This window comes from Nomascus leucogenys, chromosome 3 (assembly GCF_006542625.1).
Source record: "Nomascus leucogenys isolate Asia chromosome 3, Asia_NLE_v1, whole genome shotgun sequence".
Classification (NCBI taxonomy): Eukaryota; Metazoa; Chordata; class Mammalia; order Primates; family Hylobatidae; genus Nomascus; species Nomascus leucogenys.
The window spans coordinates 154,918,143-154,943,809 of record NC_044383.1 but is presented as its reverse complement, the minus strand read 5'-3'; the positions used below and the strand labels follow the sequence as shown (position 1 = coordinate 154,943,809).

General features: G+C 39.2%; 1 protein-coding gene across 1 annotated transcript in view; it reads left to right on the top strand.

The window, feature by feature from the left end:
- Positions 1-23,699, top strand: part of WDR27 (WD repeat domain 27) — a 233,870-nt gene extending 210,171 nt beyond the window's left edge. Inside the window, exon 22 of the mRNA XM_030809982.1 lies at positions 23,273-23,699. Within this exon, the coding sequence (XP_030665842.1) occupies positions 23,273-23,323 (51 nt within the window). The 3' untranslated portion in view covers positions 23,324-23,699. The remainder of the gene's footprint in view (positions 1-23,272) is intronic.
- The last annotated feature ends 1,968 nt before the right edge of the window (positions 23,700-25,667 follow it).

The window sequence follows — 25,667 nt, the reverse complement described above, 5'->3', positions numbered from 1 at the left end:
GTGCCCATCAGGGAGGCTCAGGCCACGTGGGAGCCCACAGGAATGGCGGGGGTGGAGCTTGGGCATGTCAGGCTGCAGGTCCTGACCCCTGCCTCGTGGGGAGGTGGCTGAAGCCTGGTGAGAATTCGAGCATGGCGCGGGCAGGCTGGCAGTGCTAGGGGACCTGGCGCACACTCTGCAGGTGCTGGCCCGGGTGCTAAGCCCCTCACTGCTCAGGGCCGGTGGCACCAGCTGGCTGCTCCGAGTGTGGGGCCCACCGAGCCTGCACCCACCTGGAACTCACGCTGACCTGTGAGCGCCATGCACAGCCCTGGTTCCTGCCCACGCCTCTCCCTCCACACCTCCCTGCAAGCAGAGGGAGCTGGCTCTGGCCTTGGCCAGCCCAGAGAGGGGCTCCCACAGTGCAGTGGCTGGCTGAAGGGCTCCTCAAGTGTGGCCAGAGTGGATGCTGAGGCTTGGGAGGCGCCGAGAGCAAGCGAGGGCTGCTAGCACGTTGTCACCTCTCAGAAAGAGGGAGAGAATCAGGAAAAATAACTAATGGGTACTAGGCTTAATACCTGGGTGATGAAATAATCTCTACAACAAACTCCCAAAGCGCAAGTTGAGCTATGTAACAAACCTGCACTTGTAACCCTGAAGTTAAAATAAAAGAAATGACTTCATGATTGACAGGATGCTGATTAGTTATAAAGCAGCTAATGTGCATATATCATTTTAGATACATGGTTCAAAATTAGAAATAATAACTTATTAAATTGGATTTTGTTTATTTCATTCATTTTTATATCATAAGCACATTTTGTTTGACTGTCACCATATAAAATCTAGATGCCTAAATCATTAGAATCTGGATACTCCTGTCTTGAGTGCATATATATTTAAGACAGTTAAGTTTTTCTTGTTAAATTGAACCCTTTACCATAATTTAATGTCCTTCTTTGTCTTTTTTGATTTTTATTGGTTTAAAGTCAGTTTTCTTTTTTTTTGGCTTTTTAATAGCCATTCTGATTGGTATGAGATGGTATCTCATTGTAGTTTTGATTTATATTTCCCTGATGATTTCTGATAATGAACATTTCTTTCATTTGTTTGTTGGCCACTTGTATGTCTTCTTTTGAGATGTGTCTATTCATGCCTTTTGCCCATTTTTTAATGAGGTTATTTGTTTTTGCTTCTTGAAGTTTCCTATAGATTCTCGGTATTAGGTTCTGTCAGATGCATAGTTTTCATCTGGCAAAAGATTGTCTTTTTGCTTTGTTGAGAGTTTCTTTTGCTGTACAGAAGCTATTTCATTTCATTAGGTCCCATTTGTCAATTTTTGCTTTTGTTGCAGTTGCTTTAGGGGACAGCCAAAAATTATTTGCCAAGGACAAAGTTAAGAAGATTATTTTCTAGGTTGTCTTTCAGGATTTTAATAGTTTACAGTCTTACATTTAAATCTTTAGTCCATTTTAAATTAATTTACATATATGGTGAAAGGAGTCCAGCTTCCATTTTCTGCATATGGCTAGCCAGTTATTCCAACACCATTTATTGAATAGGCGGTCCTTTCCTCATTGCTTGTTTTTGTCAGCCTTGTTGAAAATCAGATGGTTTTTGATGTGTGGCTTTGTTTCTGAGTTTTCCATTGAGTTGTATTGGTCTATGTGTCTGTTTTATTGTTGTTGTTGTTGTCGTTGTTGTTTTTACCAGTACCATGTTGTTTTAGTTACTGTAGCTCCATCTGATTTTTAATCATTGCTTTTTAAGATTGCTTTATTGTGGCACATAAGGTGTGTGATATTATAAAGAAAAGCCATCTTTTTTTTTTTCTTTGGGCATTTAAACATCTAGAGTTTTAAAAATTAGTTTATGATACAGGCTTATAATTCTTCATAATAAAGTATTACTGTACGTGTACACTCCACTTAACCTGAGATACAAGCAACATTATTTTATCAGTACCATCTTTTACATGGCTTAAAATGCAAAATCATATTTTATTACTCAATAAGAATTTTTGACATAATTTCTTTTGAACAATCTTTTCCAACTTCCATTATCTGCATTATTTTGTCCAACATGTGGTAGCATTTATTTTTTTTAAATGAAGGCTTATTGATATATAATTTATATACAGCAAGATTCATTCTTGTGTTGCACAAGTAAATGAGAATTTATAGCTGCATCATCATGTGACCTTCACCACAGTCAGGATGAAGAATGCCCCCACCCAGAGAGATCTCTTTGCCCCCCTTGTAGGCACCTCCAACCCCCAGTCACTGGCTGACCCTGGCTTGACTTCTGTCCCTCCAATCTTGTTTTTTCAGGAAGTCATGTAAGTTGGAAAGTAAAATGTGCATTTAATGTGTGTGTTCCTTCATGAACATAGTACTTTTGAGATTTGTTTATTTATCAGTAGTTTTTTTTATTGCCAAGTCATGTTCCATTGCATAGATATGTCACACTTTATGTATTTGCCAGTGTGTGGATGTTTTGATTGGCTCTAATTTTTATCTATTATGAATGAAGCTGCTAGAAACATTCATGAACAGCTCTTTGAATGAACGCATATTTTTATTTTTCTTGAATAAATACATACGGGATTTCCAGGTCATGTATTATTTGTATGTTTTGCTTTCTAAGAAACTGCCAAATAGTCCAGGCACAGTGGCTCACACCTTTAATCCCATAAGGAGGCCAAGGTGGGTAGATCACTTGAGGCTTGGGCTTCAAGACCAGCCTAGCTAACATGGAGAAACCATGTCTGTACTAAAAATACAGAAATTAGCTGGTCATGGTAGTGCATGCCTGTTGTCTCAACTACTTGGGAGGCTGGGGCACAAGAATTGTTTGAACCTGGGAGGCGGAGGTTTCAGTGAGCTGAGATCGCACCACTGCACTCCAGCCTGGTCAACAGAGCCAGACTCTGTCTCAAAGAAAAAACAAATTAAAAAAAAATTAAGAAACTGCCAAACTGTTTTCCAAGCAGCTGTGCAATTATACTTTCCCACCAGAGGGTTATATAAGAATTACACTTGTGTTTTAGACATGAAGTCCTTGCCCACGCCTATGTCCTGAATGGTATTGCCTAGGTTTTCTTGTAGGATTTTAATGGTTTTAGGTCTAACATATAAGTCTTTAATCCATCTTAAATTAATTTTTGTATAAGGTGTAAGGAAGGGATCCAGTTGCAGCTTTCTACATATGGCTAGCCAGTTTTCCCAGCACCATTTATTAAATAGGGAATCCTTTCCCCATTTCTTGTTTTTGTCAGGTTTGTCAAAGATCAGATAGTTGTAGCTATGTGGCATCATTTCTGAGGGCTCCGTTCTGTTCCATTGATCTATGTCTCTGTTGTGGTACCAGTACCATGCTGTTTTGGTTACTGTAGCCTTGTAGTATAGTTTAAAGTCAGGTAGCGTGATGCCTCCAGCTTTGTTCTTTTGGCTTAGGATTGACTTGGCGATGCGGGCTCTTTTTTGGTTCCATATGAACTTTAAAGTAGTTTTTTCCAATTCTGTGAAGAAAGTCATTGGTAGCTTGATGGGGATGGCATTGAATCTATAAATTACCTTGGGCAGTATGGCCATTTTCACGATATTGATTCTTCCAACCCATGAGCATGGAATGTTCTTCCATTTGTTTGTATCCTCTTTTATTTCATTGAGCAGTGGTTTGTAGTTCTCCTTGAAGAGGTCCTTCACATCCCTTGTAAGTTGGATTCCTAGGTATTTTATTCTCTTTGAAGCAATTGTGAATGGGAGTTCACTCATGATTTGGCTCTCTGTTTGTCTGTTATTGGTGTACAAGAATGCTTGTGATTTTTGTACATTAATTTTGTATCCTGAGACTTCGCTGAAGTTGCTAATCAGCTTAAGGAGATTTTGGGCTGAGACAATGGGGTTTTCTAGATATACAATCATGTCATCTGCAAACAGGGACAATTTGACTTCCTCTTTTCCTAATTGAATACCTTTTATTTCCTTCTCCTGCCTGATTGCTCTGGCCAGAACTTCCAGCACTATGTTGAACAGGAGCGGTGAGAGAGGGCATCCCTGTCTTGTGCCAGTTTTCAGAGGGAATGCTTCCAGTTTTTGCCCATTCAGTATGATATTGGCTGTGGGTTTGTCGTAGATAGCTCTTATTATTTTGAGATACGTCCCATCGATACCTAATTTATTGAGAGTTTTTAGCATGAAGGGTTGTTGAATTTTGTCAAAGGCCTTTTCTGCATCTATTGAGATAATCATGTGGTTTTTGTCTTTGGTTCTGTTTATATGTTGGATTACATTTATTGATTTGCGTATATTGAACCAGCCTTGCATCCCAGGGATGAAGCCCACTTGATCATGGTGGATAAGCTTTTTGATGTGCTGCTGGATTCGGTTTGCCAGTATTTTATTGAGGATTTCTGCATCAATGTTCATCAAGGATATTGGTCTGAAATTCTCTTTTTTGGTTATGTCTCTGCCAGGTTTTGGTATCAGGACGATGCTGGCTTCATAAAATGTGTTAGGGAGGATTCCCTCTTTTTCTATCGATTGGAATAGTTTCAGAAGGAATGGTACCAATTCCTCCTTGTACCTCTGGTAGAATTCAGCTGTGAATCCATCAGGTCCTGGACTCTTTTTGGTTGGTAAGCTATTGATTATTGCCACAATTTCAGAACCTGTTATTGGTCTATTCAGAGATGGTAAAGGGATCAATTCATCAAGAAGAGCTAACTATCCTAAATATATATGCACCCAACACAGGAGCACCCAGATTCATAAAGCAAGTCCTGAGTGACCTACTAAGGGACTTAAACTCCCACACAATAATAATGGGAGATTTTAACACCCCACTGTCAGCATTAGACAGATCAACGAGACAGAAAGTTAACAAGGATATCCAGGAATTGAACTCAGCTCTACATAAAGTGGACCTAATAGACATCTACAGAACTCTCCACCCCAAGTCAACAGAATATACATTTTTTTCAGCACCACACCACACCTATTCCAAAATTGACCACATAGTTGGAAGTAAAGCTCTCCTCAGCAAATGTAAAAGAACAGAAATTATAACAAACTGTCTCTCAGACCACAGTGCAATCAAACTAGAACTCAGGATTAAGAAACTCACTCAAAACCGCTCTAATACATGGAAACTGAACAACATGCTCCTGAATGACTATTGGGTACATAATGAAATGAAGGCAGAAATAAAGATGTTCTTTGAAACCAACGAGAACAAAGACACAACATACCAGAATCTCTGGGACACATTCAAAGCAGTGTGTAGAGGGAAATTTATAGCACTAAATGCCCACAAGAGAAAGCAGGAAAGATCCAAAATTGACTCCCTAACATCACAATTAAAAGAACTAGAAAAGCAAGAGCAAACACATTCAAAAGCTAGCAGAAGGCTAGAAATAACTAAAATCAGAGCAGAACTGAAGGAAATAGAGACACAAAAAACCCTTCAAAAAATTAATGAATCCAGGAGCTGGTTTTTTGAAAAGATCAACAAAATTGATGGACCGCTAGCAAGACTAATAAAGAAGAAAAGAGAGAAGAATCAAATAGATGCAATAAAAAACGAAAAAGGGGATATCACCACCGATCCCACAGAAATACAATCTACCATCAGAGAATACTACAAACACCTCTATGCAAATAAACGAGAAAATCTAGAAGAAATGGATAAATTCCTCAACAAATACACCCTCCCAAGACTAAACCAGGAAGAAGTTGAATCTCTGAATAGACCAATAACAGGCTCTGAAATTGTGGCAATAATCAATAGCTTACCAACCAAAAACAGTCCAGGACCTGATGGATTCACAGCCGAATTCTACCAGAGGTACAAGGAGGAATTGGTACCATTCCTTCTGAAACTATTCCAATCGATAGAAAAAGAGGGAATCCTCCCTAACACATTTTATGAAGCCAGCATCGTCCTGATACCAAAACCTGGCAGAGACATAACCAAAAAAGAGAATTTCAGACCAATATCCTTGATGAACATTGATGCAAAAATCCTCAATAAAATACTGGCAAACCGAATCCAGCAGCACATCAAAAAGCTTATCCACCATGATCAAGTGGGCTTCATCCCTGGGATGCAAGGCTGGTTCAACATACGCAAATCAATAAATGTAATCCAACATATAAACAGAACCAAAGACAAAAACCACATGATTATCTCAATAGATGCAGAAAAGGCCTTTGACAAAATTCAACAACGCTTCATGCTAAAAACTCTCAATAAATTAGGTATCGATGGGACGTATCTCAAAATAATAAGAGCTATCTACGACAAACCCACAGCCAATATCATACTGAATGGGCAAAAACTGGAAGCATTCCCTCTGAAAACTGGCACAAGACAGGGATGCCCTCTCTCACCGCTCCTGTTCAACATAGTGCTGGAAGTTCTGGCCAGAGCAATCAGGCAGGAGAAGGAAATAAAAGGTATTCAATTAGGAAAAGAGGAAGTCAAATTGTCCCTGTTTGCAGATGACATGATTGTATATCTAGAAAACCCCATTGTCTCAGCCCAAAATCTCCTTAAGCTGATTAGCAACTTCAGCGAAGTCTCAGGATACAAAATTAATGTACAAAAATCACAAGCATTCTTGTACACCAATAACAGACAAACAGAGAGCCAAATCATGAGTGAACTCCCATTCACAATTGCTTCAAAGAGAATAAAATACCTAGGAATCCAACTTACAAGGGATGTGAAGGACCTCTTCAAGGAGAACTACAAACCACTGCTCAATGAAATAAAAGAGGATACAAACAAATGGAAGAACATTCCATGCTCATGGGTTGGAAGAATCAATATCGTGAAAATGGCCATACTGCCCAAGGTAATTTATAGATTCAATGCCATCCCCATCAAGCTACCAATGACTTTCTTCACAGAATTGGAAAAAACTACTTTAAAGTTCATATGGAACCAAAAAAGAGCCCGCATCGCCAAGTCAATCCTAAGCCAAAAGAACAAAGCTGGAGGCATCACGCTACCTGACTTTAAACTATACTACAAGGCTACAGTAACCAAAACAGCATGGTACTGGTACCACAACAGAGACATAGATCAATGGAACAGAACGGAGCCCTCAGAAATGATGCCGCATAGCTACAACTATCTGATCTTTGACAAACCTGACAAAAACAAGAAATGGGGAAAGGATTCCCTATTTAATAAATGGTGCTGGGAAAACTGGCTAGCCATATGTAGAAAGCTGCAACTGGATCCCTTCCTTACACCTTATACAAAAATTAATTCAAGATGGATTAAAGACTTATATGTTAGACCTAAAACCATTAAAATCCTACAAGAAAACCTAGGCAATACCATTCAGGACATAGGCGTGGGGAAGGACTTCATGTCTAAAACACCAAAAGCAATGGCAACAAAAGCCAAAATCGACAAATGGGATCTCATTAAACTAAAGAGCTTCTGCACAGCAAAAGAAACTATCATCAGAATGAACAGGCAACCTACAGAATGGGAGAAAATTTTTGCAACCTACTCATCTGACAAAGGGCTAATATCCAGAATCTATAATGAACTCAAACAAATTTACAAGAAAAAAACAAACAACCCCATCAAAAAGTGGGCAGAGGACATGAACAGACACTTCTCAAAAGAAGACATTTATGCAGCCAGAAAACACATGAACAAAAAATCTCTTTAAAAATAACTCATTCCCCGTTTTCTGCTGCCACATTTTCCATAAAATAAAGCTCAACACTAGTTTATTGAGTTCCACAGGCAACCCAACCTGAGCTTCCTTCCCTTTTGTCACTCTTCAGTCTCCAAGCGCACTTGCCTCTGGGGATGAGCTGATGTGGACAGAGAGCTGGGTCAAGTGGCATGTCTTCTGTTTACATGGACAGAGACTGGACATTAAGAGATCTGGTTCCTAGCCAAATTCAAAGTGTATTCATGTGAATAAGTCCTAATATGTTTTTCTGCTGGACTTTGTTGCTTTTTCTTCGTTGCCATTTTCTTTTTCTTAATGGTTCAAGAGTTTGGAAATAGAAGTGCCAACAGCTATCTGAAAAGTATTTTTATGTTGTTTCAAGAGCTGTCCTAGGCAAGTTATTAATGTTCCAATATGTCATTAGTATAAAATGTGTAGCAGTGTTTTGCAGACTGAGTTATTTAAAACAGATAAGCCTCACTTAAAAAAATCTAGAATGTGTGTGGCTTAACATTGCTGTCTCTGATATAATCCAGTTAAAGAGAAATTTTAAATTTGACATGTCTATGAGGGTAAATTTATTTTGGGACTTTTAAATAAATGCAGTTTCACTCCAACATGAAATCAGATGTGTTTTTTAGCCTCGAAATAATTAATTTCTCCCTCCGGAATAATATGCTCACTCAGGCCAAAATCTGCTCTATAAATATTAGTTTATTACTCATAGGAATAAGAGTAAGTTGTATACTCAGTCTGAAAATTTCACATTTTTTTATTTCTTATCTATATCTATCATTTGTTTAATTCATAACATTTATGTAGTACTTTCTGTGTGTCTGGTATTATGATAAATGCTTTATATATATTAACTAATTCAATCCTTACAACTTTTAGATAGGTAATATTATTACCCCAATAATTGTCCTAAACTGAGGTAAAGAGAATTTAAGTAACTTCCCTCAAATCATGTAGCAAATGCATGGGAGAACCAAAGTTTGACTCTAGAGCCTGTGTTTGTAATCACTGCACAGAAACTATAGAAAATATTTTAAAATTTTAACCAAGTAATAAAAGGTCTAGATGCTTCTCTGTGCTACTTCTAATGGCTCTGCAAGTCTTCTCTAATGCAGGACATTTTATGTATATATGTATCTAACAGACTCAGGGCATTGCCTGTGTGAAATAAGCACTAAAAAAGTCCTGTTATTGTTATTTCTCTTTTTTTAATGTTTGATTCCCTTAATCAATTATGAAAGCAAAGATCTATCAATGTCAATCTAAAAATGATCAGCCTAGGAAGCTACTGATGGATTGATAATACATGACCTGCTATGGACTGAATGATGGTATCCCCTCAAATTTCATGTGTTAGAACCTAATACCCAATGTGATAGTATTAAAAGATGATTAAGTCATGAGGGCTCCACCCTCATAAGTGGGAATAACACCTAAGTGAGGTTGGAGGGCATGCTCCTGCCTCTCCTGCCATGTGAGGAAGCAGCAAGATGCACCATCTTGGAAGCAGAGAGCAGCCCTCACCAGACACCATATCTGCTGGTGCCATGATCTTGGACTTCCCAACCTCCAGAACTGAGCAATACATTTCTGTTGTTTATAAATTACCCAGTCTAAGATATTTTTTATAGCAGCCCAGATGGACTAACACATCACCTAAGATATTATTGGGGCACCTTAAAACTAACAATGTCTTACGAAAGAAGAAATGTGACAGTTTTGGAAAAGCCAAGGTGGTCAGAGAATACTTACTCTAATAAGTTAAGAGGCTAGAACATTTGTCATACCACTGTGGTTCTTTTCTATGGACACCTGTTTTCAGATGACATAGTATTCAAGCCATGGACATTTTAAAACTTGCCTCCTTAGGCTTTAGAATGGAAATAACTTTATTCACTTTTCCTTTTTCTTAATGGCTTTTAAATCAAACGCATGAAAATGACTCCTACCTCATTTTAATTTTAAAAAATAAAATCTACTACTCTTTGAGGGCAGAAAGACACCTGGGATCTCTGAAATGAAGCTTTCCCAATTCTTGTGTAATTAAGAAGTTTGGAACCAACCTGAGGCCTTGTGGGAGATGACTATTGGCTGTGAATAACCATGCACACTCATGGGTCAGGATAAAGACTGATATTTGCAGCTATGCCTCTAGCTCTGTATTCTTAGACCTGACGCTGATTTATTAGTTTGGTGCAAAATTTTGCCAAAAACCTGCAATTACTTTTGCACCAACTTAATATGACTAGAACTGCACCAAGACTCTGTAGTCAGCCTGGGACTCGACCTGCTAGCCTCTAAATTTAGATGTTGCTGAGAAACATAGTAAATGGAAAAGCCACTATCAACCACATGCAAGAGCGAAAGCCCCATGTGGCTGCACTTAGTGGGTCTGAGGGTGCTGGCATAGGTATAAATAGCACTCATTTCCCTTGTCTGAGTTCAGAGGCTGATTAGGGTTAGATATAGGAGTCAGACAGAATGAGAACAGAATGCCAATTTTATTATTTAAAAAGCTTATAAAGCCACATCTTGTGCAATGGACCAAATTGCATGCTCCTTTACCCCGAAATTTTTATGTTGAAGTTCTAGCCCCTGACATCACTATATTTGGAGATAGGGCTTTTAGGAGGTGATTAAGGTTAAAAGAGTTTATAGAGGTGAGGTCCTAATCTGAAAGAATTGTTGGCTTTGTAAGAAGAGGGAGAAAGATCTCTCTTCTGTCTGTCTCTGTCTCTCCCCACTCATGTGTAAACTGATGGAAGGTCACGTGAGGACACAGTGAGAAGGCAAACGTGCAAGTCCTCACCAGAATGTGACCATCCTGGCACCTAGGTCTCAGACTTCTAGCTCCAGAACTGCAAATGATAATTTCTATTTTTCAAGCCACCTAGTATATGATATTTTGTTACAGCAGCTTGAACTAAGACAGATTTTAGTAGCAGGAAGTAGAGTGCTGCTGCTGTAACAAATACAAATGTGGAAGTGCCATTGAGTGATGGATAGAGTCTGGGGGAGTTGTGATGTGCATGCTGCAGATGCAGACAATAGTGGTGACTCTGGTGAGGGTTCTGAAAGGAAATAGGAGAGCTGGAGAGAAAGCTTCTGTCTTCTGAGAGGGAAGGTAAATAATTATGAACAGAATATGGGTAAAAACAGGAATGTTAGAGGCCATCTGGTGGGGTCTCAAATGGAAGTGAGAATCACGTTACTGAAAATTGGAGGAAAGATGGTCTGTGTTATAAAGGAACAAAGAAATTGGCTGAATTGTATTCTAGTATTTTATGCAAAGTAGAACTTGTGAGCAATGGAATTGGATATTTAGCTGAGGAGATTTCTGAGCAAACAATTGAAGGAATGGCATGGTTCCTCCTGATGGCTTACAGTAAAATGAAGATTTAGAAAATTGCTTATAGTAAAATGAAGATTTAGAAAATTATTAGCCTATCAATATGGCAAAAAATGAGAAGGCTTGTTCTAAAAAGACCACTAAGGGCGTGGCTAAAAAACATTTGTTAAAGAGATTATGGGTGTAACTCATGGACTTAATCAGCTATCTCAGCAGATGCCGGGAATAGAGATGGGATTATACCAGTGGAAACATTGCCAGTGTAAACTAATGGGAACAGAGAAAGAGGAGGAACAGAATGAAGGAAGCCTGTCAGGTGCCTTGGAGTCTATAAAACAGAACTGTAAGGCTCTTTGGCTGTAAATGTGCACTATTTCTCAAGAAAAGGGAACGATCCTGAAGATGATTCAGCAGTGAACAGGGCTGCCACTCCCACCACAGGCCCATCAGGCAGTGCTAGTTCCCATTTGGTTTCACAGGGTACAGCTTGTCTGGCTTTAATGGGTCAGGAATGCCCCTGCTCAGTGCCTTGGGAGGGACCACTCTCCAAGTAATGGAGATGCTGCTGCCACCCCAGTGGACCTAAGGGCAGGGCATGAAGCTGAGAGGGTTTTTCTCAACCCTTAAAATTAAATGGAGTTTGCCTTGCTAGGCTTTGGGCTTGCTTGGGACCTGTCACCCCTTCCTTCTTTCCTGTTTCTCCCTTTTGGGATGGGAATCTCTATGTTATGCCTGTGCTACCATTGTAATTTGGAAAAATATAACTTTCATTTTCAAAGGTTAACAGATAGAGATTTAGATGAGACTTTGACTTTTAGACTTTAGGGTTCATGCTGGAATGAGTTAAGACTTTTTTGTCTGTTTGGATGGAATGAATATATTTTACATGTAAGAAGAGCATGAGTGTACAGGGGCCAAGGGCAGAATATTCTGAAGCACTTGTATTTCTCCAAAATTTATATGTGGAAGGCCCAACCCCAATATGACTGTGTTTGATATAGGCCTTTTAGGAGGAAATTAGGGTTACATGAGGTCGTAAGGGTGGAGTCCTAATTCTATAAGATTGGAGACATTATAAAAGAAGAAGAAAGAGAGATATTTCTCTCTACATGTACCAAGGGAAGGCCATGTGAGCAAAAAGTCAGAAGGTAGCCTTCCACAAGCCAGGAAGAGAGCCATCACCATTACTCAACCAAGTTGGCAAGTTGGTCTTGGATTTCCAAGCCTACAGAACTGTGAGAATTACATATCTGTGTTTAGGCCCCCCATCTATGTTATTTTGTTATGGCAGCCTGAGCAGACTGAGATATCTGGCAAAAGAGCTTGTTAATACTCTCCTGAATTTACCCTTAAGATGTAGATCCTGCCCCGCCAAGTTAATATTTGGTTGACAGCTGATATGATTTTGCTGTGTCCCTGCCCAAATCTCATCTTGAACTGTAGTTCCCACAATCCCCATGTGTCATGGGAGGGACCTGGTGGGAGGTAATTGAATCATGGTGGTGGTTACCTCCTTGCTGTTCTCATGATAGCAAGTAAGTTTTCACAAGATCTGATGGTTTTATAAGGGGATTTCCCCCTTTTTCTCAGCAATTCTCCTCCTGCCATCATGTGAAGAAAGACATGTTTGCTTTCCCTTCTGCCATGATCGAAAGTTTCCTGAGGCCTCCCCAGCACTACAGAACTGTGAGTCAGGTAAACCTCTTTGGGTATCTTTACAGCAACTTTGAAACTGGGTAACAGGCAGAGGTTGGAAGAGTTTGGAGGGCTCAGAAGAAGACAGGAAGATGTGAGAAAGTTTGGAATTTCCTAGAGACTTGTTGAATGGCTTTGACCAAAATGCTGATAGTGATATGGACAATGAAGTTCAGGGTGATGTGGTCTCAGATGGAGATGAGAACCTTTTTGGGAACTGGAGTAAAGGTCCCTCTTGTTACGCTTTAGCAAAGAGACTGGCAGCATTTTGCCTATGCCCTAGAGATCTATGGAACTTTAAACTTGAGAGAGATGATTGAGGGTATCTGGCGGAAGAAGTTTCTAAGCTGCAAAGTGTTCAAGATGTGACTTGGGTGCTCTTAAAAGCATTAAATTTTATGTATTCACAAAGATATGGTTTGGAATTGGAACTTATGTTAAAGGGAAGCAGAGCATAAAAGTTCAGAAAATTTGCAGCCTAACAATGTGATAGAAAACAAAAACATATTTTCTGAGGAGAAATTCAAACTGGCTGCAGAAATTTGCATAAGTAATGAGGAGCTAAATGTTAATCACCAAGACAATGGGGAAAATGTCTTCAGGACATGTCAGAGCTCTTCATGGCAGTGCCTCCCATCACAGGCCCAGGGGCCTAGGAGGAAAAAAATGGTTTTATGGGCTGGTCCCAGGGCCTTGCTGCTTTGTGCAGTCTCAGGACTTGGTGCCCTGCGTCCCAGCTGTGGCTAAAATGGGCCAACATACAGCTCAGGCCATTGCTTCAGAGGGTGGAAACCCCAAGCCTTGGCAGCTTACACATGGTGTTGGGCCTGCAGATGCACAGAAGTCAAGAATTGAGGTTTGGGAGCCTCCACCTTTATTTCAGAGGATGTATGGAAACACCTGAATGTCCAGGCAGAAGTTTGCTGCAGGAGAGGGGCCCTCATGAAGAACCCCTGCTAGGGCAGTGCAGAAGGAAAATGTGGGTTTGGTGCCCCCACACAGAGTCCCCACTGGGGCACTGCCTAGTGGAGCTGTGAGAAGAGGGCCACCATCCTCCAGACCCCAGAATGGTAATCCACCAACAGCTTGCACCATGCTCCTGGAAAAGCTGCAGACACTCAGTTCTAGCCCGTGAAAACGGCTGGGTGGGAGGCTGTACCCTGCAAAGCCACAGGGGTGGAGCTATGCAAGTTCATGGGAGCCTGCCTCTAATGAGCATGACTGGGATGTGAGACATGGAGTCAAAGGAGATGATTTTTGGAGCTTTAAATTTGGCTGCCCCACTGGATTTTGGACTATCTGGGGTCTGTAGCCCCTTTGTTTTGGCCAATTTCTCCCATTTGGAATGGGCATTTACCCAATGTCTGTACTCCCATTGTGTCTGGGAAGTAACTAACTTGCTTTTGATTTTTGATGGGTCAAAGGGACTTGCCTTGTCTCAGATGAGACTTTGGACTTGGACTTTTGGGTTAATGCTGGAATGAATTAAGACATTGGGGGACTGTTGGAAAAGCATGATTGTGTTTTGAAATGTGAAGACATGAGATTTGGGAGAAGCCAGGGCAGAATAATTTGGTTTGGCTATGTCTCCACCCAAATCTCATCTTAAATTGTAATCCTCATAATCTCTATGTGTCTAGGGAGAGACCTGGTGGGAGGTGATTAGATCATGGGGGTGGTTGCCCCCATGCTGTTTGATTGGTTTGGCTGTGTCCCCACCCAAATCTCATCTTGACTTGTAATTCCCATAATCCCCACATGTTGTGGGAGAGACCCAGTGGGAGGTAATTGAATACTGGGGGCAGTTACCCTTATTGTGTTCTCATGATGATGAGTGAATTCTCACAAGATCCGGTGGTTTTGTAAGGGGTTTTTCCCCCTTTGCTCAGTACTTCTTCTTTTTGCTGACATGTGAAGAAGGACTTGTTTGCTTCCCCTTCCACCATGATTGTAAGTTTCCCGTGGTCTCCCCAGCCATGTGGAAATCTGAGTCAATTAAACTTCTTTCCTTTATAAATTACCCAGTCTCAGGCAGTTCTTTATAGCAGCATGTAAACAGACTAATACCACAGCATATAAGAGAGCTGGCCTTATTAAGCTGACTCCCTCCAAAAAAAGTGTGAGGATAGGCATGACTCATTTTTTATCCTAACCAATATATTGGGTGAGCCATCTCTGCTTTTCTGGACAGAACTGGGGCAAAAGACCCATGTCCTGGGGCCCCTCTCCACCTGAAACCCCATTACAAATAATAGTAAGAAGTTAAAGAAATGTATTTCTTTTCCCAATATTTTATTGTAGTAAAATACACATAAAATTCATCATCTTAACCATTCTTAAGTCTATAGTGAGTGGTGTTAAATATATTCATCACATTCTGCGGCCACCACCGCTATCCCTCTCCACAATTCTATCTTGTAAGCATGAAACTTCATGCCCATTAAGTAATAATTCCCCATCCCCTGCCTCAGTCCTTGGCAACAACCATGCTACTTTCTGTATCTCTGATTTTGACTACTTAGGTACCTCACATTCATCTTTTTGTGACTGCATTATTTCACTTTGCATAATGTCCTCAAGGTTCATCTATGCTGTAGCCTGTGCCAGACTTTCTTTCATTTTTAAGACTGAATAATATGCCATTGTATGGTCCACACTTTGCTTATCCATTTAGCCATTGATGGATGCTTGGATTGCCTCCGTGTTTTAGCTGTTGTTAAGAATGCTGCTATAAACATAAGTGTAAAAATATCTCCTAGAGACCCTACTTTCAGTTCTTTTGCATATATACCCAGAGGTGAAATTGCTGGATAATATGATAATTTCGTTTTTAATTTTTTGAAAAAAAATCATACTGTTTTCATAGCAGCTGCACCATTTTACATTCCCACCAACAATGAACAAAGGTTTAACTTTCTCCACAGCCTCACCAACACTTGTTATTTTGTTTTTTTAATAGTCATGTCCTAATGAGTGTGAGATGGCATCTCCTTGTAGTTTTGATTTGCATTTTACAAATGATTAGTGATGTTGAGCATCTTTTCTTTATTTCTTTATTTGTTTTTTTTTTTTTTTTTTTTTGAGATGGAGTTTTGATCTTGTTGCCCAGGCTGGAGTGCAATGGTGCAATCTCGGCTCACCACTACCTCCATCTCCCAGGTTCAAGTGATTCTCCTGCCTCAGCCTCCCAAGTAGCTGAGATTACAGGCATGTGCCCCCACACCCAGCTAATTTTATATTTTTAGTAGAGATGGAGTTTCACCATGTTGGTCAGGCTGATCTTGAACTCCTGACCTCAGGTGATCTGCCCACCTTGACCTCCCAAAGTGTGCTGGGATTACAGGCATGGGCCACCATGCCTGGCCGAGCATCTTTTCATGTGCTTCTTGGGCATTTGTATATCTTCTTTGGAGGAATGTCTATTCAAGTCTCTTGTCCATTGTTTAAATTGGACTGTTTGATTATGTTGTTTAGTTTTAGGGCTCCTCTATATATCCTGGATATTAATCCTTTGTCAGACATCCCTTGTTAGAAGTGGAGAGTGGGCTGTTACCAGACACCAAATTTGCTTCTTGTCAGGTAGATGATTTGCAAATATTTTCTTTAATTTGGTGGATGCTATTTCACTCTTATGATAGTACCTTTTTATGCACAAATTTAAAAAATTTTTCCACGTGTCTATTTTTTCTCTGATTGCCTGGGCCTTTGGTGTCATATCCAATAAATCATTGCCAACCCTAATTCTGGAAGCTTTTTGTCTATATTTTATTCTAAAGTTTTATTATTTTGGATCTCACATTTATGTCTTTGATGCATTTTGTGGTAGTTTTTCTCTGTGCTGTAAGGAAAGGATCCAGCTTCATTCTTTTGCATGTGGATGTCTATTTTTCCAAGCACCATTTGTTGTAAAGGTTGTCTTTTCTCCATTGAATGGTCTTGGAGCCCTTCTCAAAAATCATTTGACCCATATATGTGAAAGTTTACCTTTGGGCCTTCTATTCTATCCCATTTGTCTATAGGTCGATCTTTATGCCAGTGACATCTTGTTTTGATTATTGAAGATATGTATTAATAGTAAGTTTTGAAATCGGAAAGTGTGAGTCCTCCAGTTTTGTTCTTCCTTTCTAAGATTGTTTTTACTATTCAGTTTCATATGAATTTTAAAATGGGTTGTTCTACTTCTGTAAAAAAATGACATTGGGATTTTGATAGGGATCATATTGAATCTGTAGCTCACTGTGGGTAATATAGACTTTTTAGTGATATTAAGTATTCCAATTTATGAACATGGGAAGTGTTTTAATTAATTTATGTCTTCTTTAGTTTCTTTCAGCAATGTTTTGTAGTTTTCATTGTACAACTTAATTTCATCACCTTGGTTAATTCCTATGTATTTTATTATTTTGATGCTATTTTAAATGGAATTGTTTTAATAATTTCCTTTTTAGAGTTTCAGATTGCCCATTGTTAGTTTATAGAAATGCAACTGAATTTTGCATGTTGACTTTATATCATGCTATTTTGCTGATTTTATTAATTCTAACAGGTTTTTTGTGAGTGGAATGTGTAGGGTTTTCTATCTATAAGATCATATAATCTGTGAACATAAATAATTTTACTTCCTTTTCAATTTGGATGCTTTTAATTTATTTTGCATGCCCAAATGCTGTGGCTTGAACTTTGATACCATTCTAAATATAAATGATGAAAGAAGGCATCCTTGCCTTGTGCCTGATATTAAAGGAAAAGCTTTTAGTCTTTCGCCATTGCGTGTAATGACCTGTGGTTGGTTTTTCATATGTGATGCTATGGTTTGAATGTCTGTCTCCTCCAAAACTTACATTAAAATATAATTGTGATTTTAACAGTATTAAGAGGTGGGACCTTTAAGAAGTGCTTAGCTTATGAGAGCTTCATCCTTATGGATGAGATTGGTGGCTGATATCAAAGGGCAAGTTTGACACCCCCCTCTGCCCTTTTGGCTATTCCACTCTTCTTCTTCCATGTAAGGAATAGTGTTCCTCCCCTTTGGAAGTTGTAGTTTTCAAGATGCCACCTTAGAAATGGAAACCAGGCTCTTAGTGGGTATCAACTTGCTAACAGCTTGATCTTGGAATTCCTGGCCTCCAGAACGATGAGACATACTTTTTTTGTTGTTGTTTGTTTGCTTGGTTATAAGTTACCCAGTCTGGTAGTCTTTTATAGTGGCACAAAATGAAGTAATATATACAGCTTTTATTGTGTTGATGTAACTTCCTTCTATTCTTAGTTTGTTGGGGTTTTTTTTAATTATGAAAATGTGTTGAATTTGTTAAATGCTTTTTCTGCATAAATTGAGATGATCATGTGGGTTTTGTATCATTAATTTTATTAATGACACTTATTTCATTGATCAATATTTGTTGAACCATCTTTGGATTCCAGGAATAAATTCCAATTTGTCTTGATGCATAATCATTTTAATATGCTGCTGAATTCCATTTGCTAGTATTTTGTTGAGGATTTGTACATCAGTGTTCATAAGGAATATGGGTCTGTTTTCTTGTGGAATCTTATTTGGCCTTGGTATTGGGGGAATGAGATAGGAAATGTTTCTTTCTCCTCAGTTTTTTGTAAAAGTTTCAGAAAAATTGGTATTAATTCTTCTTCAGATATTTGGTAGAATTCACTGGCAAAGCCATCGAGTCTAGGATCTTTCTTTCCTTCTTTCTTTCTTTCTTCCTTTCTTTCTCTCTCTCTCTTTCCTTCTTTCTTTCTTTCTTGAGACACTCTCAGTCTCTCTTTGTTGCCCAGGCTGGAGTGCAGTGGCACAGTCTCAGCTTACTGCAGCCTCCACCTCCCAGATTCAAGCGATTCTCCTTCCTCAGCCTCTCGAGTAGCTGGGATTACAGGCATGTGCCACTACACCTGGCTAATTTTTGTATTTTTAGTAGAGACAGGGGTTCACCATGTTGGCCAGGTTGGTCTCGAACTCCTGACCTCAGGTAACCACCTCGGCCTCCCAAAGTGCTGAGATTACAGGTGTGACCCATCGTGCCCAGCCTAAGATTTTTCTTTATCAGGAGATTTTTTTTTGGTTACTGATTCAATTTCCTTACCAGTTACAGGTCTATTCAAATTTTAGGTAATTTTTTGTGATTCAGTCTTGGTAAGTTTTGTGATTCTGGGAATTTGTACATTTTATCTAGGGTATCCAATATGTTGGCATAAAATTGTTAATAGTACTTTCTTACAATGATTTTATTTCTGAAGAATTAGTAGTAATGTCCATAACTTTCATTTCTGATTTGAGTAATTACTCAAATTACTCACTTATAAATAAGACTCACTTATTTATTTTCCTTAGTCCATATAGTTAGAGGTTTCTTAATTTCATTTTTCTTTTCAATGAATCTTTTTTTGTTGTTGTTTTTGTCTGTTTTTCTTTTCTCCATTTTGTTTATTTTTGCTCTAATCTTTCTTATTTACTTCCTCTGCTAGCTTTGTGATATGCTTGTTGTTCTTTCTCTACAAAGTTGTAAAGTTAGGTTGCTGATTTGGCTCTTTCTTTCTTTTTTTTTTTTTTTAATACAAGCATTTATAGCTATAAATTCCCCCCTTAGCATTGCTCTTGCTGTGTCACAGATTTTTTGCATGGTGTGTTATTTTTATTCATCTCTAAGTATTTTCTAATTTTCTTATTATTTCTTCTTTGATCCCTTGGTTGTTTGAGTGTGTCATTTAATTTCCACAATTTTTGACTTTTCAAGTTTGACTTATATTATCAGTTTCTAAATTCATCCTGTATGGTCAGAGAAGATACTGTGTATGATGTTTATCTTTTTAAATCTATTGAGATTCAATTTGTGGCTTAACATATGATCTATTTTGGGAAAATGTCCCATGTGCACTTGAGAAGAATATGTATGCTGTTCTTGTTTGGTAAAGTGTTTATCAGATCTACTTGGTTTATCATGTTGTGTAAATTCTCTATATCCTTACTTTTGTTCTGTCTGGTTGCCCTATCCATTATTAAAAGAGGAGTATTGAGACCTCCAGCTATTATTGTAAAACTGTTTATTTCTTCCTTAAATTCTACTAGTTTTTGCTTCATATATTTCGATGGTCTGTTATTAGGTATGTAAATGTTTATAATATTTATATTTCTTTGTATTATACCTTTTGTTAGTAATGTCCTATTTTGTTTCTATATAATGTCCTATTTTGTTTCTTTTGGCCTTTTTGACTTAAAGCTTTTTTTTTCTGTTATTGGTGTATCTACCCCTGCTTTCTTTTGATCACCATTCCATTCAAAAGGAATGCATATGACAGCTTATGCAATTGACACTTGAACAACATAGGTTCAAACTGTGCAGGTCTGCTTGTATGTGGATTTCTTTAACCAATGCAAATAAAAATTGCAGTATTTATGGGATGTAAAACTCGCATATATGGAAGGCCAAGTTTTTGTATATGCAGGCTTTACAGGGCCAACTGTGGGACTTGAGTATGTGCAAATTTTATTTTATATGGGAGTTCCTGGAACTAATACCCCAAGTATACTGAGAGGCAACTATAGTTGAATTATGTGTTTCTAATCCATTCTGTCAATCTGCCTTCTCACTGGATAATTTAATCCATTTACATTTAAACTAATTACTGATAATAAGGGACTTACTACTGTCATGTTTCTGTTTGTTTTCAATATACCGTATAGTTTTTTGTCCCTTATTTTCTGCATTACTGCCCTCTCTTCTGTTAAGTAAATTTTTTAGGTAAATGCTTCTGTTTCTTTCTCATTTTCTTTTATGTATACTGTATAGTTGTTTTCTTTGTGGCTGCCATGGGAATTACATGTAGTATTCTAAAGTTATAACACTCTAGTTTGAATTTATACCAGTGAATTTCAATAACACAAAAAATTATGTTTCTTTACATCTCTGTCCCCACCCCTGTCAGTTGTTGATATCACAAAATTACATTTTTACATATTTGGTTCTCCAAAACATAAAATAGTGATTCTTTTAAATGCATTAGTGTCTTCAATTATTTAGAAAATAAAATGTGGGGTTACAAACCAAAGTTATGATAATACTAGCTTTTAGACTAATTGTTTTTTTTAAATGTTTTAGTCTTTTAAATCATGTGGAAAACAAAAAGTGGAGTTATACAGTGTTGCTATAATAATAATAGCTTTTATAACTGCCCATGTACTTACCTTTATTAAGGTCTTTATTTTTTCATACGCCTTCAAATTCCTGTCTAGGGTCCTTTTATTACATCCTGTGGGACTCCTGTACACATTTCTGGCAGGGCAGGTCTAGTGGTAACAAACTTCCTCAGCTTCATTTATCTGGGAATGTCTTAATTTTTCCCTTACTTTTGAAGGGCAACTTTGCTGGTATAGAATTCTTGGTTGAGAGTTTTTTGGGGGTTAGTTTGTTTGAGTTTTATTTTAGCCCAGGGAATAAGACCATTGCCTTGTGGTCTGCAAAGTTTATTATGAGAAATCTGCTGATAATCTCAGAGAATCCTTTGTGTGTGATAAGACTTTTCTCTTGTTCCTTCCAGAATTCTCTCTTTGCCTTTGGCCTTTGAAAGTTTGATGATGATGTGTCTCAGTGTGGGACTTTTTGAGTTCCTCTTAGTTGGAATTTATTGAACTTCTTGGATATATATTTATAGCCATTTTATAAAATCAAATTTGGGAGTTTTCAACTGTTATTTCTTCTCCTGCAATGCATAAGTTGGTCCCCTTGATGGTGTCCCACACACCCTTTAGGCTCTGTTCACTTTTTTCAGTCCTTTTTTTCTTTCTGTGCCTCAGACTTGATAGTTTCTATTTTTTCTTCACCTGCTCAAACCTGCCTTTGAATTCCTCTAGTAAATACTTTATTTCAATTATTTTACATTTTTAGCTCCAAAATTTTTTTGTTTCATTTTAGGTTCTCTTTTTATTGATATTTCCATTTTGTTCATACATAATTTTCCTCACTTTATCCACATCTCTCTTAATTCTTTGAGTAATTGAAAACATTTATTTTAAAGTTGTTGTGCTGTAGATGTGCCATCAGATTGCTTTCAGAGGCAATTTCTATTAATTTGTTTATCTTTTTCCTTTGAATAGGCCATACTTTCCTATTTCTTTGAATGCCTTGTGATCTTTTATTGAAAACTTGACAATTGAATCTAGTATTGTGGTAATTCTGAAGTAAAGTTCTCTCCCTTCTCCTGGGTTTCATTTTTTTGTCATTGTTTTGTTTATTTTTGTTTATTTTGATTGTTGTAGCTTGACTCTGTGCCAAGGACCAGCCTCAGATGTAAACTTCAAATCTTCTTAGTTCTTTGTTTGAGACTTCCCTGTGGCAGGCACAGTCACTTTCTTTTGTTTTCTTTTCCTTTGTTTCTTTTTTTTTTTTTTTTCGAGACAGGGTCTCACTCTGTCACCCAGGCTGGAGTGCAGTGGCATGATCTTGGCTCACTGCAACCTCCACCTCCTGGGTTCAAGTAAGTCTCATTCCTCAGCCTCCTGAGCAGCTGGGATTACAGGTGCCTGCCACAACACACAGCTCATTTTTGTGTTTTTAGTAGAGATGGGGTTTCACCATATTGGTCAGGCTGGTCTTGAACTCCTGACCTCAAGTGATCTACCCACCTTGGCCTCCACAGTCACTTTCTAATTTTTCCCAAGTATATAGTTGTTTTTGAATGTCTCATTTTTTACTGTCTGGCTCCTATAAGGGGAAGAGAGAAAACTGAAGGAGGGTCAAGGGTGCTGACTCCTTTAATGCCCTGGAAATTGCTTCTCCTGGAGGAAAGGGGCTTGTAGCCATGTAGGAATGGTAACAATGGCTGCCCGCCTATTTGCATCCTCTGTAAGAAGAAGCATCCATTGCTGATCAGAGAACAGGCCCCTGATATTTGGAGGATGGGTGCTTTCTGCCCATCCTGGGTTCTGCAGGCCCTGTGCAGATCGCTTTTGAAAGGTATGCATGGGGGTGGGGTCAGGGATGGGGAGCTGCTAATGTGCCAGAATCTGAAGTTGACAAAAATTAACCACAGTTTATAGTTCAAGTCTTCCTCTGGAAGTTGCAAGCCTTCAACAGACTCCATAAGTTCAAAGTACTGGAAGTACGTACATCAGAGCTTGCCAGTACGGTTGCTATCTGGGTGGGGTGGATTCCTGGCACCTCCTCCTCCTCCTCCTCCTCCATCAGGAGTGCTCTCCTGCAGCCTGCTCCTCAGCTCTACCTGGAAGGAGGTGTGTAGGCACTAACCAGGATGTTCCATGCCCTTTTGTGCACCATAGAGGGATCGGCTCTGACCAGGGCACCTAAAATTATTAAAACAGCAGTGTGAAATGTAGTTTGAATTAATTAAGCGTCAGCATAATATCTGCTGTATATATAGATTCTACTATGTTAATGTATTTTACTCGATGTTCTGGAACATTACAAATATGGAAAATAACACACTTTGGGCTTATTTTCTTATAGAGTTATCAATTAATAAAAGGCGATTGGAATTACATGGTATTTTATTTTCAATTACAGCTTGCTACAGCTACCTTGGATGGTAAACTCCAGCTCTTTCTAGCTGAGTAACCACTGACCTGTGAGCTGGGCCCCGGAATGCTGTGAGGAACAACTTAAAAATAAGAAGTAGTGGTTCATCCATCAGGGGGCCAGAAGCAGCAACTGTTTTTCATACTTTGAGACTTGCTTCAGATTTCCCCCTTATGCAAGCTCCTCCCCGCTGTGTGTGTCATGTCACGGTTTTACATCTTTCTGCTCCTCAAAAGGGATCCCCCTCATTGGGAAAATGGAAATGGCGTCCAGTAGTCCTGCATAGAATTTTGTAGAGTTAAGACAGAATATCTTTCAATAAAACATAATATAGTATTTGTTTGATAATTAGAGTTGGAAGAAAAAAGAGAGAGAGAATTTCTTTTGGGCAGTGAAAATAAAGCAGTTAACAGTCCTAACTGGCTCGGTCTTCTGATTAGTCGGCCCATGGCTCTGCATGGTGAGCGTGGGTTCTGTGTGGTGAGTGTGGCCTCTGCCCGTGGGTTCTGCCTGGTGAGCGTGGCCTCTTCCCTGGGTTCTGCATGGTTAGTGTGGCCTCTGCTCGTGGGTTCTGCATGGTGAGTGTGGTCTCTGCTCGTGGGTTCTGCATGCTGAGTGTGGCCTCTGCCCATAGGTTCCACATGGTAAGCGTGGTCTCTGACTGTGGGTTCTCCTTGGTGAGTGTGGTCTCTGCCCGTGGGTTCTGCGTGGTGAGCGTGGCCTCTGACGATCAGTTCTGTGTGGTAAGCATGACCTCTGCCTGCGGGTTCTGTGTGGTGAGCATGGGCTCTGTCCGTGGGTTCTGTGTGGTGAGTATGGGCTCTGCCCATGGGTTCTGTGTGGTGACCGTGGCCTCTGCCCGTGGGTTTTGTGTGGTGACCGTGGCCTCTGCCCATGGATTCTGCATGGTGAACATGGCCTCTGTCCCAGGACCTTCGTCTCCGTGCACAGCATGGCTTCTGGGCCCTCCTCCCACAGTTGATGATTGAACAACTGAGGCAGGGCTCCACAGGCTGCCTGGACACGTTCATCAGAGATAAATAGCTGTCCTGGGAACTGACTCTGCATGTATCTGACTCCTAAGATCCCAGGACCCCACAGTTATAAGATCCTAGAAGAGTGAGGATGCTTCCAAGGCAATTCAAGATTCCAGATAACCTCAGCAGCCTGTGATGCCCCATGTGAGGACTCCTGGGACCAGCTGGAATGCCCTGATCTAGAGTGGTCTCTTTTATCAGTGAAACCAGGGAGCTGGGGGCTTTCATCCCACCCAGAGCTTCACCGGCCACCACTTGTCTCTATTTTCACAAGAGACGCAGTGTGCTGTGACCTCACCTTCTAAGAAATGTCACAGGGTTGACTTCCTGGGATCCTTACTGGAACTTTCACACATTGACCATAAATGTGCATGCATTTTTCTCATAATATTTTTGAGAAGCAAACGTTTAGAATAACTCATTTTTATTTTTCCAATACTTAGAGTTACCTAAACATTTTAAAATATATTGTTTCCCCTCTGTTAAAATGAAATTTATTTAAAACTAGTTAAAAATAGATAAATAAAGCAGATATAGGGCAAGAAAGCCCAGTCTTATTTAATATACTTAATTTCAGTAAATCATTTAAAATTTTGACATATATTGTTTCTGACACATATTGCTATGGTTTTTATATAAATTTTTCCAAAGTAAATAATATTCCAGTTACGTCAAATGTGACTCTAAGAAAAAGAAATATAAAATTATTTAATCTAAATGATAATTGCTGAATAAATGTCAAAGAAGAAAACTCTAATATGTAAAATACCAAATCTATTAGAGACCTCTATCAGGGGAAGACTTAGGACAAAACAAACTTGGCAAAGCCACTGCTAGGAAGAGAGCTGTGTCAGGTTGCAGCATAAGAATAGCAGTATAAGTCCTCTGCCCATGAAGACTTTCTAGGAAGACAGCAGCCAGGAAAGCAGAGAACAAAGCCAGAGGGCATGGACCACAGGGCTCTGGTGTGGCCTCTGGCCTGGGGTCAAGGACTTGGCCACTGTAGACTCAAGAGGCTTCCCCTGCCTGGTTCCGATCAGCAGTGCTCTCCACACCACTCAAAGGAGGAGTAGGTGGTGCTGTGAGTGTATGCCTCAGAGATCTGCCTTTCTAATGGTGAGATGTATCATGTTTATTTTTTATCTGTACTATTCTATCTGTAATGAAATGTTCTGAAGTAGCGAACAATGTGTTGTAATGTAAAACTGGTTGGTTGCTCTGCCTTCATCAAAAGGTAGTAATAAAAATAACTTATTTATGTAGAGCTTTTTAGTTTTCACTTGATTGCACTTCATCATCTCATTTTTCTAATAGACCTGTGTGTTTGATAGGCACTGTTGTTATTC